This window comes from Otolemur garnettii, unplaced genomic scaffold, assembly GCF_000181295.1.
Source record: "Otolemur garnettii isolate 467f Iridium unplaced genomic scaffold, OtoGar3 scaffold00276, whole genome shotgun sequence".
NCBI lineage: Eukaryota > Metazoa > Chordata > Mammalia > Primates > Galagidae > Otolemur > Otolemur garnettii.
In genome coordinates this window covers 540,273-551,579 of record NW_003852671.1, presented here as the reverse complement: position 1 = coordinate 551,579, position 11,307 = coordinate 540,273, and the positions used below count along the sequence as shown (strand labels likewise).

The window sequence follows — 11,307 nt, the reverse complement described above, 5'->3', positions numbered from 1 at the left end:
AGGGGGACAGCTTGAGGCTCTGTCTCAAAAAAAAAAAAAAAAAAAGAATACAAGTGAAAGGCAGCGCCTGTGTCTCAATACCTAGGGTGGGCAGGTTCGAACCCAGCCCGGGCCTGCTAAGCAACAATGACAACTGCAACCAAAAAAAATAGCTGGGCATTGTGGTGGGCACCTGTAGTCCCAGTTACTTGGGAGGCTGAGGCAAGAGAATCACTTAAGCCCTGAAGATGGAGGTTGCTGTGAGCTGTGACTTGATAGGGGCAACAAAGTGAGACTCTGTCTCAAAAAACAGAACACAAGTGAAACTGCCAGACCATCAGGGGTATGCATATAGGAAAAGCCACCAGGTATTTGAAGGATGTGTCACTTTAAAGAAACAGTGTGGACTGGGCATGGTGTCTCACGCCCTATAATCCTAGCACTTGGGAGGCTGAGGCAGGTGGATTGCCCGAGCTTAAAGGTTGGAGACCAGCCTAAGCCAGAACGAGACTCGTCTCTAAAGAAAAAAAAATTGCCTGGTGTTGTGGTGGGCGCCTGTAGTCCCAGGTACTCGGGAGGCTGAGGCAAGAGAATCGCTTGAGCCCAAGAGTTTGAGGTTGCTATGAGCTATGACACCATGGCACTCTACCAAGGGAGACAAAGTGAGACAAGAAAGAAAAAGGAAAGGAAAGAAGGAAGGATCATTCCAATGTTACAATGGTAGAGTTGGTAGGTGTGGACACAGGGTCAGTGGCCCAGAAAGAGTGCTGGATTTTTGCTGCACATGCCCAAAAATTCATAGAATAATACTGAACTTAAGGGTTTAGATGTAGATTCTCTGGTCATTGAGCATATCCTGGTAAACAAAGCACCCAAGATGTGTAACAGACCTTAAGGGAGCTCATGGTTGCATTAAGCTCCCCCCGCCACATAAAGATGATCCTTACTGAAAAAGAACAAATTGTTTCCAAACCGTAAGAGGAGTTAGCACAGAAGAAAAACATATCCCGGAAGAAACTGAAGAAACAAAAATTTATGGCTTGGGAATAGATGTAACATAAAATAAATCCAAAAAACAGTAAAAAAAACAAATAGTTTTTTTGTTTGTGTTTGATAATGACTATAATTTATTAGTAGTGAAATAAATATAAATAATTTTAAAATTATATATATGTATATATTGGGGAGTGCTCCAATACTCCCAACAAATTTATTGGGGGGCTGCCCCAACAATATTGCTAAGATGAGTGTATGTCACTGCAACAGAATAGACAAAGCCAGGCACTGTGATATCCCTATCCTTAGAGAGTTAGAGTGTACTGGGGAAAATTAACTTTTTACTTTTATTTTATTTTATTTTATTATTTTTTTGAGACAGGAGCGTCAAGCTGTCCCCCTAGTAGAGTGCCATGGCATCACAGCTCACAGCAACCTCCAACTGCTGGGCTCAAGTGAGTCTCCTACCTCAGTCTCCCGAGTAGCTGGGACCACAGGTGCCCGCCACAATGCCCGGCTATTTTTTTTTTTTTTTTTTTTTTTGCAGCTGTCATTGTTGTTTGGTGGGCCAGGCTGGATTCGAACCGGCCACCTTGGGTGTACGTGGCTGGCGCCTTAGCCACTTGAGCCACAGGCGCCTAGCCAAAATTAACTTTTTAAGTATAAATAACCATGGTAGATCAATTCATACCACAGATCAGTTCATGATTATTTTTCCTAAATAAACTGCTATAGAAGGAGAAGCCACGGGCTCTACTTTGCCGTAGGCTGAGGACGACCCTGCTCCGGTTGAACGCGGCCGGCCGGGACCTGCGGGCGGAGGCGGCGGCGGCGCAGCTCTCGGAGCCCGCGAGGCGGCGGCGCGACGCGGGGAGGCGGCAGCGCCTCTCCATGCACCAGCGCCCCCAGATGCACCGGCTGCAAGGGCTGTTCCAGCGCGTCGGCCTCTCTGCTCCCCGCCGCCCGCAGCCTCGCGTCTACGTGGGACACAGACAGCTTCACACCGCTGGTGCTCCGGTGTCCGAGAAACCCAAGAAGGGTGAGGCTTAGAGCCATGTTCCTGATAAAACTAAAACACTGGGAGGGATTGATATACCGTCACGTTTTCCTCACTGCTTCATTCCGCCCACCGCTCCATTTTGTTCTTTTGTTCTCACTCTTTCCTTTGTGCCTCCCCCAAATCTTTTGTTCCTGAGTGAGATGTTAGGTTCGAGATTCGCAATTCCCCATGGAGTACTGCTGAGGGGACAATCAGACAGCGGGAAACGGGAACTTTGCTGTTTGATTCCGCATGGGACTAGAAGAGCCAGAGCTTACATTGATTGCACAGGTGTGAGTGGAGTGACCCTGTGCACATCTGAGCTGTGTAGGCAGGACACCCAGGATTTCCAGACCAGCTGTGCCTGTAAAGCTGGGATTCTTAGCCTTTCGGGGAAGTGGACTACTTTGAAATCATGATCAAAGCTAAGGCCCTTCTCCTGAGAAAACAGCACACACACCTAGATAAACCACATGATTTCCATAGGTTCAGAGATTACCAAAGCCCATTCCTGAAGTCTAGGCATAGAGGTCAGGCTGTAATTTATTAGCATCAGTTATAATTTCTCCTCTTCCTGTTTTCCTCAGAAATGGCTTTGCGATTCATTTTGAGTTCAGTCTTTGTTTGCCTGCTGTGAAACCTAAAGTTGAATGTCCAGAGTAAAGGCATTCCATTTCCATGGACATAAAAGTCAAGGATCAGTAGTCTAGGAAAAGGAAATGTACACGCAGCACTAGGGCGCTGGCCCCATATGCCGGAGGTGGATTCAAACCCAGCCCCAACCAAAAAAAAAAAACAAAAAAAACCCCAAAAAAACCCCACCAAACTTATTTATTAATAAATACTTATTTTGTAAAGAATGGGGCTATGCTTTCAAGTTTCCTGCTCCAGACAACCAAAATTTTGCCAAAACAGCTGTAAGTAGAGAAAATCAGTGTCTAAATTCAGTTCCATTTGAAAATTTAAAGGTCACCATGGGCTGGGTACCTTGGCTAAAGCTAGTAAACCTAGCACTTTGGGAGTCTGAGGAGGGTGGATCGCCTGAGCTCACAGGTTTGAGACCAGCCTGAGCAAGAGCCAGACCTCGTGTCTCTAAAAATAGCTGAGTGTTGTGGCAGGCACCTGTAGTCCCAGCTACTCAGGAGGCTGAGGCAAGGGAATCACTTAAGCCCAACAGTTATAGGTTGCTGTGAGCTATGATGCCATGGGATTCTTTATTTCCTTTTTTTTTTTTAAAAGACAGAGTCTCACTTTTTCCACCCTTGGTAGAGTGTGGTGGTGTCACAGCTCACAGCAACCTCCAGCTCTTGGGCTTAGGAGACTCTCTTGCCTCACCCTCCCAAGTAGCTGGGACTACAGGCGCCCGACACAATGCTGAGCTATTTTTTGTGTTGTTGCAGTTTGGCCGGGGCGGGGTTTGAACCCACTACCCTTGGTATAAGGGGCTGGCGCCCTACTCACTGAGCCACAGGCGCTGCCCAACACCATGGGATTCTACCTAAGGTGGCAAAGTGAGACTCTGTCTCAAATAAATAAATAATTAATAAATAGCACTATGATTCTGTACTAGGCTCTAGAAATACAGATATGTTAGATTTAGACACAAAATCCCTGGCAGACAAGCTTTCACCTTTCTTTTTTTCGTCCCATTTATGCTTGCTCACTTGAGAGTATGTAGTCCTGTTGCACTTAGGGAATCTGTAGTGACAATTTTGTGTAAGATTAAAGGGAACCTCTTCTCTGGAAACTGTTACCATGTAAGGATTTGCCCTGAGTCTCAAGGTTCCATCCAGCACTTGGTGTTCTAGTTTCAGCCCTCAGTATTCTGGAGGGTACTATTGGCCAGAGTCTGCATCTTCTGCCTAAACTTTCAGGGTCGAGGGACAGGCTAAGCTACACAGCCCCTCCTACGTTTAAGGAGCACGTGACAAATGAAAACAACAGAGGTGAAATGTCTGGTGAACCCAGTGAACCGTAAGTTCCTTTTATTTATCCCCTGCGTTTACTCCTGCCTCTTTAATTAGAAATACATCGTTTGTTGGTGATTTAGTCTTTCCAGCATATGCGGAGAAGATGAAAGTCCACTCTAGGTCAAATTCTAACTTTCTTGCTTAAAAATGAAAAATAAGCCTCTCTCTGTCTTCTCAGGAGAGGAAAATAAAGACCCCTTTTCCAATGTATGGTAGTCTGTCTCTTTCCCTTCATATTTTTGTGCTTTAGGTCTTAATTCATTTTTGTTTCTTTTTGATATTTGAAAGCTATATTTTGTGTGCTTATCCTCCATGTGTACCAAATTACTGACTCCTTTGACTTTTTATACATGTGAGAGCTCAATTCTAAATCCCTGTAATTGCAGTTTCTAATTATCCTTTTTGTGTTTAATGCTCCCAATTCTAACAATATACTTTCTTAAAGAAAGCCCTAAGTATGTTTGAATTCATGGGTCTATGCATGTCAAACAGTGCCCACATTATGGCCAGCAATACTGTGCAAGTGGAAGAACCACCCAAGTCTCCTGAGAAAATGTGGTCTAAAGATGAAAATTTTGAACAGAGAAGATCATTGGAGTGTGCTCAGAAGGCCGCAGAACTTCGGTGAGAGCATGGCATCCCATGCCCTAAACCATAATGAACTGAAAAAATAAGAGGTTCTTATTTACACCTTTCCTCTAGCTCAGAGGAAAAGAGAATGTTTGGCATTAAATTCAATCTGAGAAGTAAACCTGGAGTGCCTTGTAGGTTTAGAAATAGATTAGTCAGGCAGTGCCTGTGGCTCAAAGGAGTAGGGCGCCAGCCCCATATGCCAGAGGCGGCCAGTTTAAACCCAACCCCGGCCAAAAGCTGCAAAAAAAAAAAAAAGAAAAGAAAAGAAAAGAATAGAGATTAATCTAAGGGAGAGGCTTGTGTATAGTAGATAATTTGCTGTTTCACTTCATAGAAGGAAAACTTTTTTTTTTTGAGACAGTCTCACTTTGTTGCCTTCAATAGAGTGAATGGAGTCATGGCACCTTCTTCTTTCTGCAGAGCTTCCATTAAAGAGAATGTAGAGCTGATACGACTTAAGAAGCTCTTACATGAAAGGAACACCTCATTGGTAGAGACAAAAGCACAATTGACAGAAGTACAAGAGGTGAGTTGCCACCATCGGGGTGCTTTCTTGGGGGGAAACCCCGATGAATGAATAGGTTAGTCTTATTTTCTCCATCTTACATATGGGCCAATGAAATTCAAAGAGACTAAGTTACTTGTCCAAGGTCACACAACTTAAAGCTGGCATTTGAATCCAAGCCTTGCAACTCAGAGTTCATTCTTTTTCCAGTACTTCCCATTATTTCTCTATTGGGAAGAAGGCTCAAGCTTTCCCTGCGATGGTAGAATTAAGTGGTGTTAACTTGTGTCAGGGTTAAGGTCCCAACCAACCACCACTCCTGAAACATAATTAAACTGGGAAGCCAAGAGCAGTCACAGGGGAGGGAAAGGAGACCAGCCTCTACTTAGCACTTTTTATGTCCTGGACCACGTCCCAGGTACTTACAGTCAAGATCTCATTTTAGCTTGACCACAACTTTCAAAGTACTTTTAGCAGATGAGGGAACTTCAAAGAAGTTAAGTAACTTTCCCAAGCCATAAAAATAGTAAGGAGCAGAGAAGGTTGCTGTGAGCTGTGATGGAACAACACTCTACGGAGGGCAACATAGTGAAACTCTATCTCAAAAAAAAAAATAAATAAATAAAAATTATAAAACCGAAAGGAGAAATTATTCTGGCAGCAGCATGCATGATAGGTTGGCTGATACAAGACCAGAGGCAATGGAATCAGGTAGAAGACTGCTGTAGAGGTTCAAAGGAGGGTACCAAGTAAGGAGTGAGACAGTCCTGCAGAGAAAGGAACCTTATTGGGAAAGATCCAGAAGGTAGAACAGGCATCCTCACCTCACCAAACAGGAGTGAGGAAAAGGGAAAATTAAAGGTGACTGCTGGGGGCCAGGTGGGGTGGCTCACACCGTAATCCTCCTAGCACTCTGGGAGGCCAAGCTGGGTGGATTGCTTGAGCTTATGAGTTCAAGACCAGCCTGAGTGAGAGTGAGAGCCTGTCTCTACTAAAATCAGAAAAACCAGCTCAGCTTTGGGGAAAAAAAAAACAAAAAGAAAACGATGATTGCTGGGTTTCTAGCTTGGGTGATTAGATAATGGTGGTGCCATTCATTGAAACTGGATCTAGCTACAGTGAGTGCTGCCCTTGGCATGTCTATTCTGATACAGGCTGCTGGATCTTTATATGGCCAACTTCCAAACTGACCTAGTTTTCTCATTTTTAAAGTTTAGATAATGATAGTTACCTCTCACATTTGCTTACCAAGGACTAAGTGAGATCACATGTGTGAAACATGTATAATGATCATAATGTATCAGATAATGAAACACATATGTGTAGTACCATGTAACACAGAGTAACTACTCAACTAATAGAAGCTGTTGTTATGATTATTGCTGTTTTTCTCTCTCTAAGACTGAAAAGAGACCTTTCTGAAATATGCTGAGTAACAGATAATATTAAGTTTAAGATTAAATATTTTTCTTGGATAAACCACTAAGTACAATACAAATGTAAATAAATGACCCTTCATTCTTTTTTGAGAAATTGTATAATTGATTGCATTCATAGACTATCTGGCAAGCTAGGGCAGAGGAAAATAACAGCAATTAGTAAATGGGTACATAAATTGACTTGATTTGTGGGATTTTTATAATGTATTTTAAAATAAATATTAAGACTGGGTGCGGTAGCTCATGCTTGGAATCCTAGCAGTCTGGGAGGCTGAGGCAGGTGGATTGCCTGAGCTCACAGGTTTGAGACCAGCCTAAGCAAGAGTGAGACCTCGTCTCTAAAAACAGTTGGACGGAAAGTATTTCAAATTCTATATAAAACAAGCACGCTCTACCCCATGACTGCATTAATGTACACAGCTATGATTTAATAAAAAAATTAATTAAATTAAAATTAATTAAAAAAATAAAAACAGCTGGACATTGTGGTGGGCACCTGTAGTCCCAGCTACTTGAGAGACTGAATCAAGAGAATCTCTTGAGCTCAGCAGTTGTAGGTTGCTGTAAGCTATGAGGCCGTGGCACTCTATTAAGGGCAATAAAGTGAAACTCTGTTCCCTCCACCTAAAAAATAAACTAAGCATTAGAATTACAGAGAAAAATCAAGCATCATAAAATTGATAAATCAATACAATAATCTTTCTTTCTTTCTTCCAGGCACATGAAACCTTGCTTCAAAAGGTAATTTTAAAAAATTTGAATCCTTGTTTTTTAGTTACCATAGTAATCAAATCCAAAGAAATCTATAGGTGACTACCTACAATATAACACCAGAATTTAGCTAACTAAATCAAAATTATTATGTCATATAATTTCTACTAAGAAAAATGATATTGGCTTGGCACTTGTGGCTCAAGGGGCAAGGTGCCAGCCACATACACCTAAGGTGGCGGGTTCGAGTCCAGCCTGGGCCCGCCAAACAACAATGATGGCTGCAACCAAAAAATAGCTGGGCATTGTGGCGGGCGCCTGTGGTCCCAGCTACTTGGGAGGCTGGGGCAGGAGACTCACTTGAGCCCAGGAGTTGGAGGTTGCTGTGAGCTGTGGTGCCACGGCACTCTACCCAGGGGAATAGCTTGAGGCTCTGTCTCAAAAAAAAAAAGGAAAGAAAAGAAAAATGATGTTATTCACATCAAAAGATACTTATTGAATCATTTACATAAAAATCGAAATATAAGGCTTGGCACCTGTAGATCAGTGGTTAGGCGTCAGCCACATACACTGGGCTGATGGATTCAAAACTGGCCTGGGCCTGCTAAACAACGACAACAATGACAACAAAAAATAGCCAGGCATTGTGGCAGGTGCCTATAGTCCCAGCTATTTGGGAGGCTGAAGCAAGAGAATCGCTTAAGCCCAAGAGTTTAAGGTTGCTGTGAGCTGTGACACCATGGCATTCTACCAAGGGCGACATAGTGAGACTCTGTTTCAAAAAAAAAAAAAAAGGTGGTGCCTGTGGCTCAGAGGAGTAGGGCACCGGCCCCATATGCCAGAGGTGGTGGGTTCAAACCCAGCCCTGGCCAAAAGAAAACTGCAGAAAAAAAAAGAGAAAGAAAAAAATTGAAACATGAGGTCTGAATTGAGAAATGTTTGGAATGATATTTTCAACCTACTGCTAGGGCAAATGCTAGCAATTACTCAAAAATCCTGAGTATTCTGCCAGCATTTGTGAGGTGTTGAGATATGACAAAGTTGTTACAGATATTGTGTGATGATATTAAATGTTTGGCCCCTATTCACCACTGTGAGTGGGGTGCAGGTAAAGCTGGGTGAATGTCCGATTAAGAATCATCAAGGCAGGGCTGTTCCTGTGGCTCAGTGGGTAGGGTGCTGTCCCCATTTACCAAGGGTGGCAGGTTGGCCCTGGCCAGCTCAAACAGCAGTGGCAACTGCAACAAAAATACCCAAGCGTTGTGGCGGGCACCTGTAGTCCCACCTACTTGGGAGGCCTTGGCAGGAGAATCGCTTAAGCCCAAGAGTTGGAGGTTGCTGTGAGTTGTGATGCCACAGCCTTCTACCAAGGGTGATAATGTGAGACTCTGTCTCAAGGAGAAAAAAAAAAAAGGAATCACCAGGGCAGAGTTCCAAGCATGACCAGCTACAACTATGCCTCACCAGAGGAACCCATCTGAAAAATGTACATAACTTCTAGAATAAACATATCAATTTTCTAAGTGCATAAACTTTTCTATCTTCATAAAAAAAAATCAAATGGCTAAGAAATTTAAGGCAACATTGGAAGGTGGGACCTATCTTAGAGCCAGGCATTAATTTGGTCCTTTAGAAAATTAAGGCTTCAATCCTCACTAATAGGAAAGTTACACTTCCAGAGAAATGCTAAGGTGAAAAGCAAGGTCAACTTGCTGTGCAAAGGCAACATGCCATTAATCAGTCATCCTTCCAATCATTAGGTGGTAAGGCAAAAAAATAAAAAAATAAAAAATCAAAGTCATACCTTGTGACCACTCCGAGGGATTGCTAGGGCTGGTGGTATCTGGTGACCACTCCTGTGGAGTGATATGACCATTCCGAGAGCAATTTTCCTTTTGCCCCAGAAGGAGGGAATCCTGAGTGCAGCCCACGATGCTCTCCTCAGTCAAGTGAAGGAGCTCAGGGCAGAGCTGAAGGAGGAAAGCAAGAAGGCTGTGAGCTTGAAGAGCCAGCTGGAAGATGTCTCTATCTTGCAGATAACTTTAAAGGAGGTAAATAATGATAGTTGGAAAATGCCACAAATTGTGCTGCATTTCAGTTTCAGAGATGTTAGAATATGGATTTTAGCAACAATATGGGTATTTTATTTTTTCAGATGACAAAAATGAGGCTTTAAGTGGTGAAATAATTTGCTTAAGATTATAGCGGTAGGCTTGGCGCCTATAGCTCAACCGGCTAAGGCGCCAGCCACGTACACCTAAGGTGGCGGGTTCAAATCCCCAGCCCGGACCCGCCAAACAACAACGACGGCTGCAACCAAAAAATAGCCGGGCGTTGTGGCGGGCGCCTGTGGTCCCAGCTACTTGGGAGGCGGAGGCAGGAGACTCGCTTGAGCCCAGGAGTTGGAGGTTGGATTGTCTGAGCTCACAGGTTCTGGCTTGCCTGAGCCAGAGAGAGACCCTTACATCTAAAAATAGCTGGGTGTTGTGGTGGGTGCCTGTAGTTTCGGTTACTTGGGAGACTTAGGCAAGAGAATTGCTTGAGCCCAAGAGTTAGATGTTGCTGTGAGCTATGACTCCACAACACTCTACTGAGGGCAACAAAGTGGGATTGTCTCAAAAATAAAGAAAGAAAAAGATTATACCATTGAAGGAGAAGCTGGGATTTATGCTATTCTCCAAAGTCTGTGTGCTCTTTTATAATGTTCTTCTGTTTCTCATTAATGATGGAAACGCAGACACAATGATAAAAAGTTTTTAGCCCATCTTCCTCTGATGTAAGTCTATAGTGAAATGGCTCCTCATAAACACTGCAGAGGGATGTAGGAAAGCTCTCATTCAAGCCCCACCCTGCCATAGAAAATGGAAAACCTGGGCCAGGCAAGGTGACTCACACCTGTAATCCTAGCACTCTGGGAGGCCGAGGCAGGTGGATTGCCTGAGCTCACTGGTTCAAGCCCAGCCTGAGCAAAAGCAAGACCTTGTCTCAAAAAAGAAAAAAAAAAAAAAGAGATAGCAGCATTGTGGCAGGCATCTGTAGTCCCACCTAGTTGGGAGGCTGAAGCAAGAGAATTACTGGAGCCCAAGAGTTTGAGGTTGCTGTGAGCTATGACATCATAGTACTCTACTGAGGGCAACAAAATGAGACTCTGTCTCAAAAAGAAAAAAAGAAAGAAAAGAAAATGGAAAACCTGTGCAGGGCAATAGATTTAAAAAAAAAATTATCTTAAGGAATCTGCTATCATTCTTAGTTTCAGGAGAGAATTGAAGATCTGGAAAAAGAACGAAAATTGCTGAATGAAAATTACGACAAACTCTTAGAAAAGTGAGTACCATATTTGAGTCCCAGAGCATCGTTTGCAGGAAAATACAATTATAAAAAGTGCCCTCTGGGTGGCACCGGTGGCTCAAAGAGTAGAGTGCCAGCACCATATACCAGAGGTGGCGGGTTCAAACCTGGCCCCGGCCAAAAACTGCAACAACAACAACAATGCCCTCTGTGGCTCGGTGCTCACAGCACAGTGGTTATGGCATTGGCTGCAAACACCGAGGTTGGGGGGGTCGAACCCTGTCCAGGCCAGCTAAACGACAATGGCAACCGCAACAACAACAAAAAATAGTGGGGTGTTGTGGTGGGCACCTGTAGTCTCAGGTACTTGGGAGGCTGAGGCAAGAGAATCACTTAAGCCCAGGAGTCGGAGGTTGCTGTGAGCTGTGATATCACAGCACTCTGTGGTGTGGCCCCAGCTTGAGGCTCTGTCTCAAAAAAAGAGAGTGTCTTCTAAGCTGGGCACAGTGGCTCACACTTGTATGTAATCCTAGCACTCTGGGATTGACGCAAGTGGATTGCCTGCTCTTAGGGGCTGAATACCAGCCTGAGTCAGAGCAAACCCTGTCTTTAAATAATAGCCAGGCGTTGGGGCGGCACCTGTGGCTCAAGGAGTAGGGCGCCAGCCCAATATACTGGAGGTGGTGGGTTCAAACCCGGCCCCGGCCAAAAACTGCAAAAAAAAAAAAAATAGTCAGGCGTTGTGGC

General features: G+C 43.9%; 1 protein-coding gene across 1 annotated transcript in view; it reads left to right on the top strand.

Moving 5' to 3' along the window:
- The window catches only part of RPGRIP1 (RPGR interacting protein 1), a 75,209-nt gene that overhangs the window by 8,737 nt on the left and 55,165 nt on the right, over positions 1–11,307 (top strand). The window contains exons 3-9 of the mRNA XM_012813535.1: positions 1,743–2,014; positions 3,889–3,988; positions 4,441–4,608; positions 5,038–5,143; positions 7,279–7,302; positions 9,177–9,323; positions 10,523–10,596. Of these exons, the coding sequence (XP_012668989.1) occupies positions 1,743–2,014; positions 3,889–3,988; positions 4,441–4,608; positions 5,038–5,143; positions 7,279–7,302; positions 9,177–9,323; positions 10,523–10,596 (891 nt within the window). The remainder of the gene's footprint in view (positions 1–1,742; positions 2,015–3,888; positions 3,989–4,440; positions 4,609–5,037; positions 5,144–7,278; positions 7,303–9,176; positions 9,324–10,522; positions 10,597–11,307) is intronic.